This window comes from Dermochelys coriacea, chromosome 1, assembly GCF_009764565.3.
Source record: "Dermochelys coriacea isolate rDerCor1 chromosome 1, rDerCor1.pri.v4, whole genome shotgun sequence".
Taxonomy (NCBI): domain Eukaryota; kingdom Metazoa; phylum Chordata; order Testudines; family Dermochelyidae; genus Dermochelys; species Dermochelys coriacea.
This window is the reverse complement of record NC_050068.2, coordinates 208,695,207-208,720,853: the sequence shown is the minus strand read 5'-3', so window position 1 is coordinate 208,720,853 and position 25,647 is coordinate 208,695,207. Positions and strand designations below refer to the sequence as shown.

The 25,647-nt window shown below is 42.4% G+C and overlaps 1 protein-coding gene across 1 annotated transcript in view; it reads left to right on the top strand.

Moving 5' to 3' along the window:
- Nucleotides 1-23,255, top strand: part of TBX15 (T-box transcription factor 15) — a 48,108-nt gene extending 24,853 nt beyond the window's left edge. Inside the window, exons 7-8 of the mRNA XM_043505951.1 lie at nt 3,530-3,627; nt 22,377-23,255. Of these exons, the coding sequence (XP_043361886.1) occupies nt 3,530-3,627; nt 22,377-23,161 (883 nt within the window). The 3' untranslated portion in view covers nt 23,162-23,255. The remainder of the gene's footprint in view (nt 1-3,529; nt 3,628-22,376) is intronic.
- Nucleotides 23,256-25,647: the final 2,392 nt, after the last annotated feature.

Sequence of the window (25,647 nt, the reverse complement as noted above, 5' to 3'; positions counted from 1 at the left end):
GGGCCGACCTTATTAAAATAAAGCTGGCAATGAATCCTCTTCAGATATTCCCCCCCCCCCTTCATAAAGATGGTGTGAAAGAGGGAGGATTTGTGGCTGGGCAGACTGTTGAAATTTTGAGTGGGGTCCTTTGAAAAGGAAAATGGAGATTATGTGGGTACTCTCCAGTGCTCTGTGGGCCAAGTTTTCAAGAAAACACAGCAGCTCCCCTTCAGGCACCAAAATAAGTGGTTAGATATTTCAGAGGAACTCAGCATGTTGAGTAATCCCAATTCAGAAAAGCACTTAAGCACCTGTTTAATTCTAAGTGTGTCTTAATCCCATTTACTTTAATAACATGTGGGCATATGATTAAGTGCTTTGCTGAATCAAGACCAAAGAGCTTTGCGTCCCAACAGTGAAAGAGCATTTTGTAAAAGAAAAGCATCCTTAACAAACAAATAGCACTCTCGAGCCCCTGCTATAACCACTATACAACACTCCCCTATCAGGAATAGATCCCAGGAAGCTTAATTTTCAACATTTGCTGCCCTCTTGCAAACATTTATGTAACCTGCTTAGAGAGTGCCTGTTGCTTCCCCCTCTAGTGGCTAGTGCACATACAAAATAAAAGCCTGGTACTGATAGTAGCTGATGAAGTAACTGATTTAGCTCCGGTGGTAGAGGTCAGTGCTATGGCTCTGGAAATCCTGGGGTCAAACCCAGTTGATCATCTTTTCTGGGGAGGATGTTCATTAGAGTTGCTGATGATGGAATTTTTTTCTTCAGTTTTCTTAAAAAAATAAAAATAGAAAAATCTACACAGAAAAACTGCACTAAAACAATATTATTAAGGTTGCAAAGTCAAGGACTCAAAAGTTAGGGAAAGAAGGAAATAAAGTAGCTCATGAAATCTTAATTCTGCCCCCTTGTGCATACGCATGATACGCTCCTTAATTACACAATTACATACTCCTTTTTCCAGAGGACCCCCCAGCTCATTCAGTGAAAAGAATGGAAGGTGAATAAGACAGAGTTGTTTAGTAAATGTGGCTGTTTGTGTGGAGAAATCCTATCTCATTTGTTGCAGTTGTTGGGAGTTATGCAGTGAATGAGGCAGGGGATTGCGGGAAGAGAAAGGATGGCCTTGTGGTTCAGGCAGTAAACTAGCACACAGGAGCAATAGGTTACATTTCTACCTCTGCCATACACTGCTTGCATGACTTGAGCATTTATAGATAGATGCATTGCATAAGCAACTACTCCTACTCCCACTGGAGCACACTAAAGGGGACAGAGAGGAAGCAGGGCTCTGGCCTTGCCCACCCCTCTGTACTGGCACACAGAGTGGGATAACCTCGTGTATCAATGGGCTCACTTCCCCTACAGGTGGGTATTCTCCTGGTACCTCTGGTATGGTGCAGCTCCACACAGTCCTTTACTCTGAGCTGTACCTAATGGGCACACTTTAGTTCTGAGACTGAAAGCGCTACTCTCCAAAGAGCTCTGCGTTTTAGTTCTGTTTTGCTTTTCATTTGTTCCAAATTATTCCCTTTTTTCCCTCGAAATACCAAAACCTGTATAATTACAATGAAAGGCTATACAATTAGACTCGGAGATCTAGAGCCCGCGGTCAAGCTGAGCCATGCTTGGTGCAGGACCCAGGATGGGGAAGGGGCATTTCTGGTCCTCTGAGCCACAACATGACTGGAGATCACATTGACACACTGGCACTGGAGGTCAGGTTCTGGCGCAGAGAATGAAAAGGCTAAGGGTTTAAGAACACTATTAACTCAGCCAAGCAGTGCATAGATCCTCTTTTCTAGTGAGTAATGTGGGTTGACATGTTATTGTTCGGTATGGGATGTGCAAAACAGCCAAGTTAACATTGCTGGAACCTTTATTCCCTTTAGTTTTCATGTGACAGGAAATCTTCCCTCAGGGTTTTGGCTTTTGATGGTTTCATAAGGCCAAGAAACTGTACCTGTCTCTTCACAGCTTCACTTTTCTGCGTGAGAAGCAGAAAGAGCTAACACACTGGCGTGACACGGGAGCTGATTTCTCAGCAAAGGAGAGAAGACATTTGTAAGGTCTGGGGGATGCCAGCAGCTTACATGTAGCTTCAACACACAATTCTAGGCTTAACTTTTTTGGTTCACGGGTTATTTTGTCTTGTTGTCTCTGAGCTCCATGAGCTGCCAAAGGCCTCCGTATTAACCTAATAGTTGTGTTGTAATATATTCAGTGCTGATGCAAGCCTGCTATGTGGAGATGTCTTCTGTTCCTACTTCTAACAGCTTAGCAGCTAATAAACACCAGGCAACAATCTTTCCTCTAAACCTCCTCTTAAAATACAGAGAGTTTGGTTTGCCAACTCCAATATATTTAAAGCATCCAAGCTTCCGGGGCAACTATGAAAAGTTAACTAAGTGAGTGGAGGCACGTGCAGGAAGACATTTTCAAAGGCAAAAGCCAGCTATAGTATCAGCACTCAGTGGGCTGAGAGGCTCTGGGGATGTTAGAGCCACTTGCACTGAAAGGGGATACATTTGCACATTTAATGAAGCATTGCTTAGCTGTGCTTAATCAGTACAAGGGAGCCAACGTGCCATTGAAAGACAGACAGAAATGAAGCAATCGTGGGATGAGTTGAGCAGATTTCACTCTAGAAAGGAGAACATATTTGGGGAGGAGGATCCATAAAGACCATACAGTTCTTTTCCTGCTAACTCTTCTTCATAGCCCTAGCTGTATACTAGGAACTTAAAATCAAGGCATTTAAGGATAGCTGTAAACTAATAACCCACCTGACACCTTCAAGGTGAAACCCAACCACTTTAGGAAGCCAAGAAAATTTCAGCTCACTTTTTTTTCTTGTCTATTTCTGCACTTATTTTGGGCTAGGAACCAAAGTGGAGGTGGCAGCCATCCCAAGAAAAGACCTCTCACTGCATTTCTGACCCAGGCAAAACTAGAAAGCAGTGGGGATCTCCTGAGAGTCCCTCCTTAGGTTAGGGTTCCAGACTGATTTTGAAATGAACATGGTTCAGATAGGTATCCAAAATATGGGGGAAAGGGCAAGGGAGAATTTCATAAAAAATCCTCCTTCCTCACATCTTCTTGAGGTTCACTAGGCTGAATCCCATCTTGCGCATGTGTGTGTGAGTGAGAGAGAGAGAGAGAAAGACACACACACACACACACACACACAGATTTCATGCTGCACAGCTTGGAAAAGTCAGCAGCAAAGAACTAACCATCAAAACTTTTGCCCACGAAGAGTACAGAGATTTTAGGGTTCTGGTTAAAGAGAAAAATAATTGGAATACTGATACAATCTATTCTTATCCTGGACTGGGAAAATTCAGTTTTATTCTTGTGAACAACACCTGTGCAATAGGGCTTGCTTGTGGAATTCACAGATGTCAAGGTGACCTTACAGTGGCCATTGGCAGTTTGTCAAATGAGGTTAGGACTATTTCTTTATTGAAGCTGATATACTTGCTAGCTGTTTGACATTTTCTTTCCTTGCTCTATTTTCATTCCACAGAACTGGCCTGGAGGCCATTATGGAAACATATGCGTTCTGGAGGCCCCCTGTGCGCACCCTCACTTTTGAAGATTTCACTACCATGCAGAAACAGCAAGGTGAGCCATTGTATAAAGGGCAAAAAATGGTGGCAGGGAGGCAAAAGCCATGTTATATTGTCCAGCTGAGTCAGAGTTTGTTGACTGCCGTGAAAAGATATAAAACAGAAAAGAGAAGCAACCAGCTCTAGAAATATGGAGGTTTTTATAATTTAGGAGATGTGGTGAAGCCACTTGAGTATCCTTGGATCTCTGGGGTATATAAGGGCTAGAATGAGGAGGAGCACAGGTACATGGGGAGCTACTCCAATAAATACATTAGTTTAGCAAATGTGAGGAGAGTACAGAAGGGAAGTGGTGGAGACACGCCTGCTTGAGGAGAAGGTGACAGAAAAGGGCATCGTTACATGTTTACCATTTGAGTCATGCTCTGATGTGGTGGGAGGAAGGAAAAGACTGGACTGCCTGATCCACTGGGGACCTTTTCTGAACCAGAAGATTCCATGAACCTGTATCATCATGTACATGCCAATAGAATCACACCACCTCTCATATGAAACCCAGTCTCACTTTCAAGAAAATCCTTTGTGTTGAAGTGATACTTGTGGAAATTGTCCAGTATACCAGACATACCCTTTTCATAGGTTCTTCATACTGTTTCTTACTACAGTTTCTGCTTGCCATATCTCTCAGTGTGTTAAATGGGGCTTTCGTCTCTAGCTACATCAAGGTAAAAACTTCCTGTGCCTTGTCTCCACTCAGATTTTGCACTGACATAGCTATCTTGAGTTAGCTATCTCAGTGTGAAAACACACCTTTTTTTGTGTGCAGTGAAGACATAGCCGTTACTGACTGGCTTTACTGGATTCTGCAGTGGCATAATAATACTAGCAACACACAGGATTAAAACTCAGACTCTTCTGTCATGCAACAGACTGTGATATGACAAGTACAGGAATGTGACTTCATTTCCCTGCAAGCTAATAGAAATACAGAGCAGAAGGAGCCATGGCCATTTCTTTATCACTGCTCCCTTAAAAAAATTTTCTGCAGTGTGAAAACCCCATTTTGAATACAGTGATGATGTAAGTTTCTCATTGCTTTGGGCCAGATTGTGATACCTCATCTCACATTGAGTAGTTTTTTACAATTGACTTCAGTGGACTACTCATGGTAAAAGGTACCATTCACTGTGAGTAAAGGTATCACAAACTGGTCCTTTATATTCAAATATAAATGCAAAACAAGCAAAAAAACCCTGTCTTTTCATGTTAAGGTTGTGCAGTTAAGCAACCAAAAGGAAAGAAATGCAAATGGTGAGATTGAATGCACAATCTTAGGGCTACTTTCTCTAGTCTGATTTGTGCTGGCACAAGACCAAAAAGGGTGTCCAAAGATCTAAGGTCAGGAACGGACCTAGCCCCAGCATCAATTAGAGCATCTTGAAGCCTGCTGTTATTTATGCTTTGCTATTTATGGCCTAAAGGGGCTGTTCCGATAGGTAGGGACTGTCGGGGTGCAGTGATGCCATATACCCTTTCTCCAGGGAATGCACACTGCTGGGGCTGGGTCAGAAGAGGAATTGACACAGAGGTGCTACTCTGGCTCTGCATCACCTGGGAATTCCCATTGCACCAGCATAATCTCCAGGTAGCCTGTTGAGCCAGCTTTCCAGTGGCACAGAGCCAGAATCTGGCAGTAATGTCAATCTCCTTATACATGCTCATTTCCTGATCACAAACCATTTCTCAAACAGTATAGATATAAGAGAGAGTGGGTTTTCTACAACCTCAGAGACCCAAGTCTAAGAAAACCTGTGAACATGTAGTTAAAGACTGCTTAATGCCTGGAGTCCAAAACATTTTCTTTACACAGACCACATTTTAATAAAAAGATTGTCTTATGGACACCTCCCCTTCTACTCATGATCATTAAAGCAATCTCCCTGCCCCCGCCCCCACCCCTCACTGCCGATTGGCTGGACTACCTGCTTCCTATTTGTGATTGCACTGTTCACTTCCCCTCCCACTGGTTATCAAATAACATCCTAGTAGCAACTACAGCAGTTGCTTACATGGTGAAGTAATGTTAGGAAAGGAAAGTATTTAATATATTTTTAGCTTCTTTTAATGCAATTTGGCAGCTGAAAAACCAGGAAGAGAGCCAGTACCATTTGACTGGCCAGCTCCCTGCAGCCCACCACTAGCTGCTCTACAGCCCACTAGGTTCAGGATGGCCTTAAATAAGTTGTCCCCATTTGGGACGCCTAATTTGCCAATCTTATATCTAAATAACTTTAAAACTACATAACTGATGTTCGTCAGTCTTGACCGGTATGGAGCTCTCATGACGACTTTGAAGAATCATGCCAAGTCTGAACAAAATTGAAAATGTTAAAGGTGTTAGGTCCTGATTCTCTGGAGCATTAGGTCTACTTTGCACCATGCTGGCAACACAAAGCAACCCTAAAGCTGATGAATCCCACTACCTAAAGATTCACCTTACCAAAGGGAATCCTCAAGTGGCATAGAACCTCCGAGGTTTCTACACCCCTCTCTCCCTAGCCTGTGGGATAGGGGGCCTGGCTGTGGCACCTGTGCATCAATCTGATCGCCAGCAGCTGGAACAGACCCCGAGGGCCATGGGCAGCTAGCACAAATAGATCAGACAGCAGGACCCAGTTGCTGGATCCAGGGGTTAAAGCCACCTCTCAGACTTCTGCTGGGCAAGCCACATGATTTCCTTAACTATTTATTTCCTTGCTATTAACCACTTGGGTTGTGTAAATGATGTGACAGGTAAGTCCATGGTTACTGTTTAGCATCCTTGACTTCAGTAGGAACTGTTTGGGCTCAGTCCTTCTGAAGATCAGCCAGCCTGATAATTCAGGGGGCTAAATATGGATGTAGGTGCCTAACTTTAGGCCCCAAGGGTGAAAATTTTGGGCTGAATGCAGTTCTGTTATACACCTTGAGATCTATGATTTGGAAAGTTTAGGGCATTATTTTAATAAATGTGCACATAAACTGTGCACAGAGCATGCAGTTGCCTCTTAAAACGGGTGATTGTATGGCATCTGTGAGAGAGACTGACAGATTGCAGGAATCCATTTACTTCCCACAACTGCATGTTTTGCATGCAATGTAAGTGCCTGTTTTGGGATGGGGCCCATGACACCAGTGAAATGTAAACTTTCTGAAATGGCCGGTAAATTCAAGAATGCTGAGCTGTCAATGTCCAGGAAGGTGGAAGGAGTGTTGTAAGAACTGTGATTGCAATAAAGTGTGGCTGTTTCAGGATCTGCTTCCTGTTAGGAATGAAGGTCAGGCACAGATTCTTCCTGTTACTCCAAGTGACATGGCTGTTCTACACCATTACACCGCAATACAAACCACAGAATTCTATTAACCAAGAACCCTGCCCATCTATTCTGATAGTGGATTTTAATATGTAAGGTTTCAGGGAAACACGCACTTACTGCTCAGTAAAGTTAAGAGTCATGATTTCCAGAGCATAGGAAAAGCAACATGATGGGGCAAAACCAGCAGATACATTAAGGGTAGCATAAAACCCCTTAAAAACAGTATTCCCAGTTGGTCTAAAATAGCATATGAGACGCTACCTGCATTTGGAACATCACTGCTTGCCTGTCCTCTTAAAAAATAGATTTTATAGTTCTGCAGTGTGATTTTTAACTTCTCATTTGCTTATTTTCTCTTGTGATGGCAATGGTGTCTGGAACCTCAGAGCCCCAGATCCACAAATGTACGTTTGCCCCGAATTCCTGGTTTTAGACTCCACTGCAATCCACGAAAATCCTGCTCAGCTGCTGCCCACCCCTGTAGGTGCCTAAACTCACTTGGCACATGAAATTCCCTTGGCGCCTAGGTTCTACCTCTGACCATGCGCAGTGCTACCTCCATCTCAGTGTTTGGACACCTATCTCCCACCAGAGTGATCCATGTTCTGGGGTAGGATAGGCATTCATCCACCTCTCTTGCCTGAGAGGCCCATTCCAGTAGGCAGCCTCTGAGCATCTCTAAGAGATTGGGCACAATTCAAAATGCAGCCAGAGGAGGAGGTGGTGGTGCTGCCTGTGCCCACTGTATCACTTTGTTACTAGGTATCAGAGCACTCAGCTGAGATGTGGGAAACCTGCACTCAATTCCTCCCTCAGGCAGAGAGGGAGAAAAGATTTGAGCAGGGATCTTCCACATCTCTGAGTTCTCTAATCACTAAGCTACGGGATTGGGAAATTCTGATATAGGGTGCTCTCAGTCTGTGACCCTCTCCTGTTAAAGTTATTCCACTTTGTTTAAATAATGAAAGATCTGGGAGACTGGACCCGGAGTTTCCCACCTCCAAGGTGGGTGCCATAGTCACCAGGCTCTCTTGCGCTCTCTCTTCTGCCCAATGACTCTTTTAAGTATTTATCCGCAGTGGAACAGCTTCAACAGGAGAGACTGAGGGAGCCCCACACCAGAATATCCCATAGCTCAGTGGTTAGAGCACTTACCTGAGAAGTAGGAGACCCCAATTCAAATCCTTTTGCTTCCTCTGGCAGATGGGGGAATTGCACATGGGTGTTCTACATCCCAGGTCAGTGCTCTAACTACTGAGCTAAAGGTTATGGAGGGGGAGGGGGGCAATACCACATCCACTTCCTCCTCCTCTGGCTGTTTTGTATGGAATGAGGCAGGTGCCTAAGTCCTTCTGACAAGAAACTGCTTAGGTACCAGGAGATGGGTTCCTATCTGTGGATCACTAGCAAAAATAGGTGCTCCCTGCAACCTGGATTTAGACGCCTATCTCTGTCAGAGGGGAGCAGTTCAGGACACACCCCTCTCAGTGGCATCTCCCATTGGTTAGCTTAGGCAGCTCACCACTTAGAGTGCTGGCTTTTGTGGATCCCATTCCTAGATGTTTTGTCTCCCTAGTCATTGAATAAGGAGCCTATGCACCAATTTCAGGCTTTGGGGATTGCAGTGTTATTCCTGTGATTTTTCTAGAAGCCATTGTGGATCCAGGCCAGATCCTTTCCAAAATAGATCTTGTCAAACAAATCTGGTTTCATTCTTTGATGAGATTACAAGTTTGGTTGATCAAGTATAAAAAGTGCTGTGTAGATGTAATATACTTAGACTTTTGTGAGGCTTTTGACTTGTATGACATTCTGATGAAAAAATTAACCCTATACAATATTTATAAAGCACATGTTAAATGGATTAAGAATTGGCTAACTGACAGATTCCAAAAAGTAGTCGTCAATGGGGAAATCATCATGTTTCTTACAGGGTGCCTCAGGGATCAGTTCTAGGCCTGATGCTAGTCAACATTTTTATCAATGACCTGGAAGTAAACATAAAATCACTGCTGATAAAATTTGCAAATGACACAATGTTTGGAAGAGTGCTAAATACTGATGAGGACAGGGAAGTCCTACAGAGCGATCTGGATCCCTTGGTACCGTGGGCCTATTAAAACAAAATGTATTTTAATATAGCCAATTGCAAGGTCATACATCTAGGAACAACAAATGTAGGCCACACCTATATCAGGGGTGGGGGAGCGCTATATCCTGGAAAGCAGTGACTCTAAAAAGGATTTAGGGGTCATACTGGACAAACAACTGAACATGAGCTCCCAGTGCAGTGCTGTGGCAAAAAGGGATAATGTGATCCTTGGAGTTGCATGTAGCAGTAGGGAGGTGATCTTACCTCTCACTATGGCATTCGTGAGACCAATGCTGGAATACTGCATCCAGTTCCAGTGTCTACGTTTTAAAAAGAATATTGACAAATTGGAAAGTGTTCAGGAAAGAACCAGAAAAGTGGTCCGAGATCTGAAGAAAATGCCTTATAATGAGAGACTTGGCTTATCATAAAGAAGATTGAGAGGTGACTTGATTACAGACCTTCCTGAGGTCCTTCACGGGGAGAAAATACTTGGTACTACAGGGGTATTTAAACCTAGCAGATCCTCAACAATTTTATGTGCCAGTGAGGTCCACAGATTAATCATACATTGTGTGAAAAAGTGTTTCCATTTATCTGTTTTGAATTTGCCACTTTTAACTTAATGTCTCCTTGTTGTGTTATGAGACAGGGAGAACAGAAGCTGCTGATCTATCTCCTCTATAGCATTCATTATTTTATAAATTTTTATCATCTCCCCTCTTAGTCTTCTCCTTTATAAATTATACAATCCCAATCTTTTCAATCTCTCTTCATATGAAAATTTTTCCAGGCCCCGGATCCTTTTCATTGCACTTCTTTCCATCCCTTCTAATTCTTCAATAACTTTTTTGAGATGGGGTGACCAGTACTACTGACTGTATTTGGATGGGGCCGCACCATTAATTTATATAAAGGCATTATAATATTTACTGTATATATAATTCTCCATCCCATTCCCATAGGCACCGTACCATTGTTTGCTTTTTTGAGAGCAGAGCCCACAGTGACATTGCTCAGAATCAAACCTCTAGTGCAGTGGATTCCAGTATGCTACTCAAGGACTGAGCAACACTGCAGTTTTAAAAAAATAACAGGTTTCTGTTTGCATTTGAAATCACACAAATGATACCGCAAATACATGTGTCTGACTGACTTCATTGGGACTACTCACTAGGAAAGCTAAGCGCATGTGGAAGCCTGTGCAGAATTGGTGCTTTAGAGGTCATCACATGGACCTCCCAGTCAGGGGCATGCTGCTTCTGTCCAAGAACCAGTATGTCTTTCAGGGCTGAGCACAGAATGTTTCCTGAGGAACAGAGAGTACAAATGTGTCCCAGTTTTTCAGTAAGTGGAGTTTGCCACCATGACAACAGATCTCCATCCAGCTGAACTTTTGAAGCATGATGTTACCATCACTGAAATCTACTTATTACCAGGGGAAAAAAAATTGGGATTATTGAATACATATGGCAAAGAGATGGGGGGAAAGCCAAGAATCTATTAAACTCTTTAATAGGAATATATTTTTGAAATTTAGACTGAACCTGATCCAGATTCTCATTATTAAAAAAATACGTGGCTTGGTTTCTTGACTCTAACAAAGAACATAAAACAAATAATAAATAAAATAAGAGTTCCAATAACTCTGGATTATGTCACTTTTCAACATTGAAAGAGCTGTTGCTGGCTCCTCTATACTAGTCTGGTCCCGACAAAACACTAAGATGAGCAGATCTTTAACAATAATTGTAAGAACATAGGATTAAACAAACTGGATTAGACCAGTAAGTCCCATATCTCACCAGCATTGTGGTAATGATCAGTACCTGATGCTTCATATGAAATCAAACAAAATGTGCAACATGTAAAAATTAAGGCACCCAGCCAATTGTGCATTACTCTACTTGCTGGGAGAGATTTCCTCCTGAGCAGAATTGCAAAGCTGGCAAAATATTCATGTGAAATGGTGTTTCAACTATGTTGTACCCCTCAAAGTTCACTTGCCCACTAAAGAGCTATTTTCACTTTAAAAATCCATAAAAATTCAAAATTTTAATTCCAAACAATGAATTTTAAGGCACCATTCCTTTCAAATAGAATATCTTTGCTCTGAAATGGGCCTCCGCTGAGAACACTGTACCATCTGTTCCTGAGCCCCATTAACTGCAGCATCCCCATTGATCTCAGCTGTCTTCTGTGTCACAGGTGGAGAGACTATCTCTCTCCCATGCCACAGCCCATTAATAGTCTTCAAGATAGGTCTGGGAGCTTGATATAGATTTAGAACTAAACAGGGAGCTAAAGGAGTGTGTGGAACATTGATGTGATGTTCTTTCATTGCACTCTCTTGTTCATAGGCAGGATGCTGGATTCTTGTGCAAAGTTTCAGTGTAGCCCTCACAGTCAGCCAGAGGTAGAGTGCATTGTAGCAGTGTAATTTAGAGCTGACAAAGGCATGGACCAAAGTGGTCCTCAGCCAAGAAGAAGACACAATCTGGCTATTTTACTGGCAAAATGGAATAAGACTGTAGTTCCAGAAACAGAGATGAGTCCAAAAGGGACCTGAGGCTCCATAGAACCTTGACAGTTGATAGAGAGAAGCCCTGAATTGAGGGTGATGCTGATATTCTAGCTAGTTTTTTCTAAGTGATCCTCTCTTCTCATAGGCATCACCTTGGTTTTATTTATGCTGAGTTTGAGCCACTTGCTATTCAATACTGCTGTGATTCTCAACCAGGGCCCCAGGGCCCCCTAGGGGGCCGCAAGAAGGTTTCAGGGTGGCCGCTAAGCAGGGCCAGCATTAGACTCACTGGGGCCCAGGGTAGAAAGCCGGAGCCCCAACACATGGGGCTGAAGCCCAGGGCCCTGAGCCCCATCACCTGGGGCTGAAGCCGAAGCCTGAGCAATGTAGCTTCATGGGGGCCCTTGTGGCAGGGGCCCCAGACAGTTGCCTTGGTTGCTACTCTCTAATGTCAGCCCTGGCTTTTATATGCAGAAAACCAGTTATGGTGGCACATGTGGGCCGTGGAGTTTTTATAGTATGCTGAAGGGGCCTCAGAAAGAAAAATGTTGAGAACCCCTGCAATACTGTTTATGCATGTGCTTATTTCTATCAGGCCCTGGTAACTCTGGGTCAATGCGGTGATCCCATTTGCTGAAACAAAGGTTATGAGTGAAAGTGTATGTGGGTATGGGTTTGGGGGTTGGACTAGATGACCTTCTGGGGTCCCTTCCAACCCTGATATTCTATGATATTCTATGATTCTATGGGTGTTTGTGCTAAAAAGTAAATGAGATTTAACCCTGCAAGACTCCACATAAAAGAGCTCTTGGGGAGAGGGAGAGGGAGGAGCAATTGCCTGTCAAGTCTCTTTGGGATTTGTCTGAGATCCCAAAAAGAGTTTCTCCCATGAGAACATAGCTGATGAAGTCAAAGGCAGCTGGGAGATCCATGGATGTTTAAGCTTGGATATTTTACCACCTGTCCATTGTCATAATTTTTTTAAACAAGAGTTACAACAGCTATCATGGTGCTGTCTCTGGTCTGAAAAGCAATTGTGTGTGGTCTAGGATAATTGCAGCAGTCAGATGTTAGGGTTTGGTCATCTTGACTAGTTTGACCTAGAAAGAGATGTTAGAAATGGCAATTGTTGGCAGAGTTATTGGAATGAAGTGCTGGTTTCCTAAGGGAAAGTCAGACTATTGTATACTTCATATGGCCAACATTGCTTCCTTTAAATGAGGATAAACTGGGCTACCTTCTGGTAGCTTGACAAACTATTGCTTTTTGGGGAGGCTGCAGTATGGTGCTCCAGAATCTATAATTTCATCATTAAAAGTTAAGATAACCTTCCATATGTGACTTAAATGTAACCAGTGTAGAGCAGTGCAATACAATTGCTGACCAGGCCGTGGGCGATCAGGCCTAGTGGTGAAAGTAAGAGTTTGGCCTGCTGGGTCCAGGGCGGGTGGAGTCCAGGAAATAAGCTGAGGTTCAGTACCGGAGGGGCAGAGGCCAAATGCCAGAGCTGGAGAGGGTAAACCAGAGTTGTAAGCTAGAGGCAGTGCATGGAGCAGTACTGGAGAGATGGAAGCTGAATGTCAGAACCTGAGGGTCATCCAGGGTAATAAACCAGAGGCAGAGCTGGGGGTCAAAGCCAGAGGGGAGCAGGGGCTGGAGCAGAGACTGGAACAAGGGCTGGAGGAAGGGCAAGCACAACTGCAGGTGTGGTGTGTGCTGAGCAGTCACTGACCGGCTGTGGGGGCCAGGCTTATAAGCAGGACTGCTACACCAGCAGCCAGTCAGGCCCCTTGGAGAGTTCTAAGGCAGTGCAGCTGGGCTCATTGGTTGCCTAGCAGTGCAGTTAGTCAGGGAGAAGGCCAGCAGCTGCTCCCAGCTGGTCTGGTGCCTGACAGCACCCCTCTCCCTTCTGGGGTCACCTCCCAGGAGACTCTGGGCCAGGTTTCTTGGGGTAGGTCTGGTGGAGGGTGCTCAGGTGGTCTGGGGCATGGATGTGTTCCATGGTTTCCCACGAACGCCATATCCCTCCCAGTCAATCAGATATTGGAGTCTTCCCCAGGCTTGGTGGGATTCTAGAATCTGCTGGCCCATGTTTTGCTCTTTGCCCTGTTTGGTTATCGGCAGAGCGGGAGGAGTAGTGCATTGTGGGAAGGGATTCTCAGTGAAAGGTTTCAGTAGAGAGAACACAAGGGACCTTGAGGGATTCTTACCGCTGCCGTTGAAAGGCTACCAGGTTAAGTTGTTCCATGATTGCAAAAGGTCCCCAAGTATTTTGTGGTCCCCAATTTTCAGATAGACATGTGGGAGCAAGGGTTTTGGACATATTGCCAAAGCTTATCCCATACCTTGAAGTTAAGGTTAGCTGACAGTGTCAGTTGGCACTTGTATGCTGTGTTAGTCTGTGCTAACCAGTGCCTGAGTTCTTGATGTTCTTGTTGGATGTGTGCAGTGAGGTCAGCAACAGTGGACATTTGTGAAGAAAGGGGTCTGGTGGGTGATGGCATGCGTGGACTTGTAGGCAAATTCTGCCTGGGGAATGAGTGCTAGCCAATTGTCCTGGTGGTAATTTAGGAAGCAGCATAGGTATTACTCCAGGACCTGATTCACTCTCTCTGCCTGGCCATTGATACTAGGGTGGTAAGCTGTCGAGGTGCAAAGTTCAGTTACAAGTAGATGCAAAAATTCCCAGCAAAAGCAGGAAAGTAACTGGAACCCTTGGTGAGATAATACACTTGTGGGCAGTTCATGAAGGCGAAAGACGTTGTCTTCAAACAGATGGACTGTTTCCTGGGCAGTGGGGAGACTGCAATGTGGCATAAAATGCGCCACCTTTGTCAGTCTTTTGTGATAATGCATCTGCCCTCCCATTCCTGGTCTCGGGGTGGTAGGTCACCATGGAGTCAATTTGTGTGAAGAAGCAGGACCAGCGCTGATTTAGGTGCTGAACCATCTTCAGAAATTCAAGGTTCTTGTGGTCGGTGAGGACATGGATGGGAATCTGGCACCCTCCAGGAGATGCTGCCATTCCTCAAAGGCTGATTTGAGCCACTCCACTGGGGTGAGCTTGCACTAGTAAAAAGCTCAAGTGTGCAGCTGACCATTGGAGGCTGCCATTTGTGGGAGGTCATAAGCAACAAGCCAGAGCATTCCCAGGATGACCAGAGCATGGGGGTTCCTGAATCAACCTGAACTGAAGAGGGTCCCAGTGCCCCAGAAGAGTAATTCCAGCTAATGGGTGGTCTGGTGGATGACCAGCACCAAGGCTAGGAGCAACCCAGAAATGGTTTCCGCCAGATCCAGAGAATTCTTATACACTGCAGGAATCCCGTGGGCCTTAGCCACATCCTGCTCTATAAAATTACCTGAGGCCCCTGAGTTGACCAGAGACTCCAGGTGAACCGCTGGTGTTAACTCTGAAGCCTTATTACATAGTTTAAATGTTATCAGTTTCACTGCTAATCAAATCACACAAGGGAGAAAAGGGATTGTCATATTATGAAGAATTGCACAATCTACTGTGAATGGCATCTCATTTCATTATGAGTGGAGCTTGGTCTGTGTGTTGGGCTTGGGATAGTACTAGTATATTTTTTCCCCACAATTCAAAAATCTTGCTTAGCAGTAGGCCTGGAGGCAGGGATCTGCTTAGCATGTACTGGCCTAGAGTTTCCAGGGCCTCTGCTGGACTGGACTGAACTCTATCAAGAATGGTGGAAGGACCACTGGTTGTTGTCTCGGGTTGGTTTCTTTGGTGCTGATGAGACTATCTCAGATTTGATTAATCTTAGCAGCAAAACTGCAGGATTTCCTTGCATATTTCAATATCAGATGCAGAGGGGTGCCACAAGTGTTCATTATTTGCATCCATTCTTTGTTTGATATACTTCATTGGGGCAGTGGCCATTTTGTGGCCAGTATATCAATGATTGTGTCCAACTGATTGTTGTAGTGGTCAGTGAACTATTCTTCCTGTTAGACAGTTTCTCCTCTAGGGTGTCCTGGAAGCTCACTGGATCTAACAGCCCACAGAGATGAATAGGATTAATACGTCTGTATCTGAATTGGGGTTGTAGGAAACTAATTTCTGTAGGTGATATATGGTCTAGGAAAGAGATCTATTTACTATATTACTGCTGGCCATGCTGAAGGCTGACAATCTGGTGCAATGAGCATCTGGTTGAGTGAGTGTAGATGCAGTACAGGAAAATCCTATGGTTGTCATGATGGACACAAGCCATTGTGTGACAGACAATCTGTAAGGGAGTTATTGTCTCTTTTAAGAAAGCATGGCCTAGTGAGTAGCATGCAGGACCGTGAGCCTTTTTGGTCTTGGTCTAAATGTCTGATTGCTAGCATATTTTAAAATCCTGGTGTAAACTGGGCAAGTTGTTGCTTTAACATGTCGGTTGGTCAAGGTGAACTATAGGGGGACCCTTCAGAAATGCTATAGAAATGGAAAGTATTATTGTAACTGGTTCTAAATTATACCCTTCTAACTCTAATTCATTATACCCTTCTAACTCTGAATGTCTCAGTGTCTAATTCTTTGTATGTGTGTGTCCTCTAGTAAGTCCCCTCTCCTCCTAAATCCATCCCTGTAACCATCTTTGTTGCCCTTCTGTGGACCTTTTAATAGAATCATTTGTGAGACTGAAAAGAGCTTCTGAGAAATCCTGGCTGTTGCAACAACTATGCAAACAGCCTTTCAGCCTCATCTCTATCCTTTTGAAGATTGTGCCATAAATTGATAATTCAATGATTGCCCAAAACTTGTAGTGAGGAAACGAGCAGTTATGTTCTTATGGAGCAAATCTTTATGGAGAAATAGATCCGTCTCATCACCCCACGAAAGGGGGAGATATAGTTCCCAGAACCAAGAAAGAAACAGGATGGAGTCTAGCACAGTGTACATCTTGGAAGCAATTTGTATTGCTTCCATTCTTAGCTTGCTGATAATCATGGGTGGAAAATTCCATTGACTTTTGCAGGAAATGTGGGACTGGATTCCAGTTACTCACAAATTCAATACTCAGCATTGTGAGGATGATCAGCACAGGAATGACAGCCTGGATGGAACTGTTAAGCCCAGGGCATTGCTTTTTTGTGAACACTCTGGACTTTTTTCCATTGGAAGGTCACATAGCACTGCACCTGCTGGGACTGAGATGCCTTGAAAGAGGCATCAAAGCTATGTAGTTTCTGAACATCTCCACTGACAGGGAGGTATTGCAGGCGTAAAGAAGAAACGAAACTAATCTGAGAGGTTGCAGGGGTAATGTGATGAAGAACTCTCTGGTGACTCTCTTCTTCCCAACTTTCTGCCATTTTTAGATTTCTGTGCAATTGAGTTCTTGAAAGTTAGGGAAAGCAGACAGAGGTATAGAGAGGGCAAGAGAAGGAGAAATCTGTTGCTTGTCAGTCATATTTGTAATGCAAAAGTTTGGAAGGACAACAGAAAGGGAGGACAGGACCTTTTATGCACAGTATAAAGTTTCGGTTACAGCAAGTGAAAATCTGTCATATATTAAACTACTAGTTTCAGGTCCTCCACTGGGGTTTGATTAATGCAGGAATCCTGTATTATACATGATTATACTCCATAAATGGATGGTTAAAACAAAAAATGTTACTTGTCAGCAAGGCTTCTGAACAGTGGAGGGTATGCAGAATAAATATTAACTATGGTACTCTTTTTAGAAGTAGATAATAGCAACCACTCAGAAGTGACCAGTATGGTTAAAGTTACATAAGTCTGCATAAGCCCTCACTTACTCATAATCTCTTGAAATGTTCACCTTTGGGTTATCATTTTCATTCTTGTTCTCTGTGCAAAGGCAAAGTGCTTTGGAAAGTTGAAATAAGACTCTTGAGCCATTTTTAGTCAAAAGTGTGTGTATGTGTGCGCGCACACATGTATGCGCATGTGTTTATGGGGGGGAAAGGAATTATGTTCTCTTTCTCAACACATCCGTTCCCTGTATGTATGCAGTCATCTAATGACTGTCACAACTAAAAGGGTAAAATTTTGAAAAGCATCTAGTGTGATTTCAATGGGACTTAGGCAAACAGGAACTTTTTAAAATCCCATTAGGCTCATATCTGCATTTTTCAATGCCTAAATACCTTTAAAAATCTGGTCTCAAACCCATTTTCAAAAGGGACTTAGGCAGCTAGGAGCCTAAGTGTCACTGAAAGCCAATGGGACTTAGTCTCCTAAGTCAAGCTGAGCAAATAATTGTTTTTCTGATTCAGGGTCTGAACTAAAAAATCTGAAAAAAAACCCAAAACAAAAAAACAAAAATTCAGTTTGTTTCTAACATAAATAGACTTTTTTGTTTTGTTTTGTTGCCAAAACGAAAAACCAAAACCAAACCCCAAAACTTTTTTTTGTATCAAAACTCACCAGAAACAAAATTAAATTTTGGTTTTTTCAGGGTATTTTTAGATCAGAAATGAATTTCGGTGTCGGGGGGGGAGGCTTCATGGAATATTCAAGAGGGAGGTTCACCTTTTTTTAAAAAAAAATACATATAGCTAAATTAAAAAAAAACCCCTCCATTTTGAAATGAACTCCAAAATGGTTGAAATGAACTGTTTTAACTTTTCAAGGGGAAAAAAAATGAATGTTTTTAGCTAAAACTATATTTTGAATTCAACCTGAATTCACGAATAGTGTCTGTGCCTGGAGAAATGCATTCTTTTGCCTAGCTCCTACACCTGTGTCACGTTTGAAGCTGGGCAGTAGGCTGCTAAGTCACTCAAGAGTCTTTGAAAATTGTATCCTAAGGGGTTATCTACATGCAGATTTGCACCTGTTTGATTAATGACTTGTCTACATGGTGGGGAAATGCGCACTAACATGTTGTGCATTAATTAGTCCGTGTAGACCCTGCTGGTATGCACTAAAATTTTCCAAGTGCACGTCAACATAATGCTGTTTCAAACAGTGATACTTTAAACCACCGTAGGGAATTTGCAGTGTGCACTAGCAGGGTCTACATGGACCAATTAGTGTGCAACACATCAGTGCACTTTAGTAGTAAGCAGTACCTGCTCATGTAAATATGCCCTAAAGTTGTCATTTGAAACCAGTTCAGTGAAACCAGTGCAAAAATTTGTTTAAACATGTATTTCAGTGCAAACCAGGTGTCTTGGCATGAGGAACTTCTGAAAAGTGAGTGGAGGAGTTGTTAGAAGAGAAAATGTGTTAAAAGAATTTGCTTGCCAAATCTTAAGGCTTAGGTCAAATGTGATTAAGGCCTTGTCTATACACAAATGTACACCAGTTTCATTAAACTGATGCAAATCCCTGTGTGGACATTCTTATTTCAGTTTAAAAATCACTTATTTTGGTTTAATTTAAACCTATTTTTAATTGATTTAAGCTAAACCGAACTATGCCTCATTTAAAATGAAATAGAATGTCCACACAGCCTTTTGCACCAGTTTAACTAAATTGGCTTAAATTCATGTCTTTAGTAAAATGGTGCAAAACTCTGCATGGACAAGGCCTTAGTTTGATGGGTGTGCACTTGCTGGACTCAGTGCTTTCTAAAGTGGATATTAACCATCTTTCCAAGAACCAAACACTACAAATGTCAACTCTAGGAAAATATTAACCATATCTGGCTGGTAAGGGTTAACTTGAGTTCTATTCTAGAAGACAGCTCAAAAACTTCAGCTAGTGCAGAATGCCACTGCTTGTCTTTTAAGCAGGGCAAGCTGATATGAATACATAACTCCTGTACTCCATGGCCTACGTTGTCTTCCATCCTGCTTCAGATGGCAAATAAAGGCAATGGTTATCCTTTATAAAGCACATGGCACCTCACTACTTAAGTGACTACTTCAGCCTCATGCCTTCTGTAAGAGTTGGGACTTGCCAGAAAACTCTTGAGTTCCATGCTTAGGGTTGAACTCCTGAGGTGAGTGGTCATCAGCTCTGAAATTGCTTCCATTGTTGTGTCCATCAGATCCTGACCATTTTTAGGGCCTAGGGCAAAATAACTTTTTAGGTTGGCTTTGTCTTAATTACTGGATTTTCACTGCTGGTCAGTGGATGGGGATGACTTGGGGTGGAATCACTTTAATTCCTGTTTAAGTGCAATGTTAGGTGTACAATATAATTATTACATTTTGTAATAGCACTAATATAGATCTTTACATTCTTGCTTTGAGGAAGCAGAATGTCTACTGTGGTTAAGATTCTATCCCAATTTCCTGAACAAACATTTCAAGCCTAGCCTATATGCAGCCAGTAGTTTATGCTGCTTTCCTACACCATTTTCTCAGGTTCATCATAGTGTAAGAAGAGATCACTGAATTAGTCACAATGAATAATTTATTCAACAAATTTTACTACAAACGGATCTCAACATTCTCACAAAATTCATAGAAATTATTTGTGTTCATATTTATTCCCAAATGCTGTCATCATATAATTAATAGCCTGCAGATTGTTCACAAAAAATTCATTTCAGCTCATCGCATTTTTACATTTGTGTTGTGTTGGTTCTTTACATATCACATGGTATTTTATCTGTTCCCTAACTGATTGACTTGTTTAACTAACAAACACACAAAGAACTGCAAATTTTAAAACCAAATACAAAATTCTGAATTCATTTACAGTAAATCTTTGAACATTCAAGCTCAAATGTGCTTTTCATGAGTATACATGCTAGGAAAGCTTGAATACTTGAATGTTCTTGGAAAGTGAAGGTGTTTAAATGCTGTTGAATCAAAATTTACTTTTGAATTTGAATAAATATTTGAGGACACTTTTTTCTGCAGTTTACTCAGAGTGAGGTAGACATTTTCAGATGAGAGGACATTAAAATGATTCAGAATTGTATTTAGTTCTGATAATCACCCAAGAGTTTGGATGCTTATCAGAGCTATCCAGGCTGAGTTTTCAGAACTAGGCTGCAGATCTCATGAGAACAGGTTTTATTTCAATATTTCCAGAACCTCCTTTGCTGTCTTGGCTGGAAATACCTAAGACCAGCCTTTCTTCTTGTATTTCACCATTTCTAGTTCTCATTCCAAATAAATGTGAAAACAGAAACAAGTTTATTAATTTCTTCCAAATCTGCATGTCTCCTTCTGACCTCCCCCACTTAGTTTCATCTCAAATATTCAATCACTTTCTAACGTAGTATCATCAGTGTCCCACCACTCACTCAGACTCAACGTGGTGAAAACAGAACTTGTCTTTCAATCACTGACAATAGCTACACTATCCCCATTATCCAGGTGCCCAGCCTCAGGGCTGTATTCAATCCTCTGTCATTTTTATACCATGTCCAGGCAGTCTCCAACTCCTGTTATTTTTTTCCCATGACAGTACCTCAGAAGCTGTTCTTTCCTTATAAAACTCACTGCCAAAATCCTTCTCCTTACCTCAGTCAGCTCTCACCTTGACTACTGTGTCTTCCTGTTCTCTAATGCCCCTGCCTCTTCTCTGGTCCCTTCCAGCTTGACCAAAATTCAGCTTCTACAATCATCTTCCTCTCCCTCTGCTCTGGTCTCATCACACCTCTAACCATATCACTCCTCCGGCTCCCCTATACTTCTTCAGCAAAGCCCTTCCATGAAAACCCCACACATAAAGAAATATGTAAAATGTAAAAAGAAACATTTGAAAGAAAAGAAAAGGAGTACTTGTGGCACCTTAGAGACTAACAAATTTATTAGAGCATAAGCTTTCGTGAGCTACAGCTCACTTCATCGGATGCATTTGGTGGAAAATGCACCACCAAATGCATCCGATGAAGTGAGCTGTAGCTCACGAAAGCTTATGCTCTAATAAATTTGTTAGTCTCTAAGGTGCCACAAGTACTCCTTTTCTTTTTGAGAATACAGACTAACACGGCTGCTACTCTGAAATTTGAAAGAAAATATCTTCTACAGTCTGTGCTCAGTGGAAAATTGCACTCCCCAAAGCCATGTCTCTGTCATTGTTCACCCATTTCCCCACATCCCTTCCTGGTATGTTCTCTTCTCATATTATTGTGTTTTTAGCTTCTTCATATTATCAGCTCAAAGGGGAAAGGTATTCTATTTCTTTGTATGGCACCAGGCACATGCTTATTATGCAGTATAGTTAATACTGTAATAGAAATTATAATAATCATTAATAGTAAATGAAGGGCATGTAATCCGGTACTGTTTTAAAGTTAAAGCAGATGATGGAAGAACCTTATTCAAACATGCCATTCATCTGCTGTGCAGAACACACTGTAGCTTGTAACCGTTGTCCATTTTTAGTGTAATTTATCCTGTGGCTTAAATCAGTACTATTGACTCCACAATGAGCCATCACAGAAAATCATGGAATGCTGTAAAAATCTTACACGCTCTCAGCCACTTCCTGCCGCAGGCCCACAGGGCTGATGATAGAGCACGTGTGCAGCAGTGCAGTATAGACTGCTGAATAGGTGGTCTTCCTGGAAACTAGTAGAGAGTGAGACAAGACTTTAAATAAGAGCACACTAGATTAATATCCCTGTAAAATGCAGATCTCTTGACAGATGGAGCTGGGTTTCCCCAAAGCTGTTTTCACTGATCTGGAATTTGCTGTAAGGTGTGGTGCTTCTCTCTCCTATGGTAGAATGGAAGAAAACCTGTTTAAAAATCAAATAATAACAAAAGAAGGAGCAAGCAATTTCGTTTGTGAAACTAAGTTGCAAGCTAGTAGAGGCTAGTTTTTATGGTGGCCATTTTGCCTTACATGTTTGTTTACTAAGGGAAGCTGGTTTATAAGGGGACCATCTTGTTTTGCATACGTGCTGTGGACCTTTTAAAATCCTCTTTTGTGTTTTGTTTTTCAGGGGGCAGCACAGGCACCTCCCCAACAACCTCCAGCACTGGGACCCCATCACCCTCTGCCTCCTCTCATCTTCTCTCTCCATCCTGTTCCCCTCCAACTTTTCACTTGGCCCCCAACACTTTCAATGTTGGCTGCCGGGAGAGCCAGCTGTGCAATCTCAACCTGTCCGATTATCCCCCATGTGCCAGAAGCAACATGGCTGCCTTACAGAGCTACCCAGGGCTAAGTGACAGTGGGTACAACCGACTCCAAAGTGGCACTGCTTCTGTCACTCAACCCTCAGAAACCTTCATGCCTCAGAGGACTCCATCATTGATCTCAGGAATGCCTACTCCTTCCTCTCTGCCTAATAATGGTAAGATGGAAGCCTTTGGTGGCCAGCTGGGGTCGTTCCCAGCCTCTCAGTTTCAATATGTCATGCAAGCAGGCAACCCTGCCTCCACCTCTTCTTCTTCACATATGTTTGGTGGTGGCCACATGCAGCAGAGCTCCTACAATGCCTTCTCACTTCACAACCCTTACAACCTGTATGGATACAATTTCCCTGCTTCCCCTAGGCTGGCAGCAAGCCCAGAGAAACTGACCACCCCTCAAAGCACTTTACTCTGTTCTTCCCCTTCCAATGGGGCTTTTGGAGAGAGGCAATACCTTTCAACAGGAGTGGATCATGGGATGCACATGATCAGTCCTCCATCCAGCAACCAGCAAACAGCCAACGCCTGTGACAACAGACAATATGGGGCTGTTCCAGGCTCATCTTCACAGATGTCCGTGCACATGGTTTAACCAGTGATTTTTCTCCTTGGAACTGAAGGCAGCAAGACCCCTCATTGTCTCCATGGGTGATCCTGTCTCAATACCTTTTGCCTTTAAACTTATAATGGAACTAGTAGTTTAATTATCAATGGAAACACAAGCCATCGAAGTTACACTCCAAAGAATCCAAAGGAAAGCCTCTGATCTGACAGTCTCTGCTTGTAATCTGGGGCCTAAGCATCTGCAATAGAGCATCTGCGCCAAATGGACTTTTTAGAGAGAAGCGCCTCACTTAAGAGAAGCTGGAGTGAATCTGAGAAAATACAGTATATGCATTAACTCTCAATTAGCGTGAACTCTTGATGTTGAGGGAGTCTTGTACGTGTGCTATCTCCGCCACACCAAAGGAAAGAAGTCACTGAAGACTTCATCTTACAGAGCTGCACTGCCCATGAGAGGCCATTGCGTTAAGGGCCTCACCCTTCCCTGATTTTTCCTTGCTGCCTGAGTGGTTTAGCATATTGCTGAAGTTAACACAAGTCCTGTGGTCCCCTCTCCCCGCTGTAGTAACAGAACATTATTGCTGAACTGGAACTTCTCTCCCGCAAAAGATATTTACTTTCTGAGTCTGGCTGTGCCTGGCAGGCAGTTTTCTTTGCATGGGTCTAGCTCACAATGGTGCCATGCCTGCACAAAGAGAGAGAGCCAGAGCGAGGAGTTTTAACTCATAAATTAAATGTTTCTTTGAACACCCTAGTCAGCAGAGGTGGAACCTCTGCCATATACTGGGGGGCATTTTAGAATGATACAGAAGGGGAGACGTGTCTCAGCTGTGCAACTCCTGTGGATGTCACCCACAATAGTACAGCCAAAAAGAAATGAAAACCTGTGCTTGGAACATATATGCCCCACAGCATTCAACTCAACAAGACAAAAAGCTCCAGATTCAGCTCATGGTGAATGGTGGCAAGAAAAGAGAGCTCTGCTTTTCTGCAGACCTGAGATATATAGTATGGCCAACTTCATCTATCTTGCATGCAAGAGTTGCCATAGAAAACCTTTAGCATTTAAGTAATGATAAGGACAGGTGTTCTCCACCCAGCCTGCCATTAGATCTCTGTTTTACCAAATAGATCATTGCCTTTTGAAGTTTCTTTCTTTTCTGTTTTTTTCTCCTTCTTCTTCAAATCCTTTAAAAATAAGAAAACAATTGTAGCTTGGTGCGAGCTAAGCATTTAAGTTGTGTGAAAATGCAAATACCAAGTAACAGAATACAGATATTATTGAGATTTGTTTTGAGGTGTTGTATAAATGTATTTATGTGCCTAGTGGGGGATTCAATATTATGAATATAAAAGAGGGCAATAAAAAGTGTATGTAAAATATGTATGAAGAATAAAAGGTGTATAAAGATTTGCCCTATGCACGGAACTCTGTTTCTAAGTGCCAAGCACAGAATGCGCTAAATAAATCTTTGCAATTGTTCCTTTTGTGTTTTGTTTGTCTGTGAGAATCAATTCATAGACTGTGGTCATCAAGTTTTAAAAATGCTGACTTGCTTTTATGGGCAAAACCCAGGAATTGCAGACACGAATGCAAACACAAGGTTGCCACACGTGGAAATTAAAGAGGGTTCAAACATACACACACACATCTGCATGACTGGTTCTGAATATAGGAGAAGTGTGGGCAAAGTTAAGATATTGCTGTGCAGCTGTCATTGTAATAAACAACTTGTGTGGAAGATTCCACTCAAATAAGGAAATTTTATACAAATGAGAACCTTGATATAGTCAGATTCTTATTAACTGCTAGAATTCCTCCAAGAATTTATTATTCTCATGAGATAAGCTGATAGATAGGAATACAGCAGGAATTCCTTTACAAAATAAAAACTTCTCAATAAGCATTTTGTTTTTAAATGTTGGAGCTCTACAAAAAGATTTCAAAAGTCAAACATACAGGATTTGCGAGCTGTCTGTGCTGATAGGAAGGATTATTTTACATGTAACAAGAGTTTCCAGTTTTAACTTTGAACTTATGAAGACAGTATTTAAGGTTAATTTTTAAATGAACACAGAAAATGACAGCTTGTAAATAGTTTGAACTTTCCATTTTTTTTCATTTGTAAATTTTTCTGTGGCATTATATTCCAACCTATGTTGTTGCCATGTTAAATAATACCTCAAGCAATGAAAAAAGCTGAAAAGTGCAGTTTTGCAGTTCATAGCTTTTCCAGTGTTAAATGAAAAATGTTCTCTGAATTGCAAATTGTTCCTTGGAAGGAGGAAAACATTTTGGAAGTTAATTCTCTAAACATTTTTTAAAAAGGAACATAGGAATTGTCACATTGGGTCAGACTTTTCCTCCATCTTGTGTAATATCGTGTCTCTGACAGTGGCTGGCACCAAATGCTTCAAACAAAGGTGCAAGAAATCCTGCAGTAGACAGATGTGGCATAATTTGCATCTTCTCAGCGTGTCTTCTCTTAACCCCTATAGTTAGCTATTGGTTTA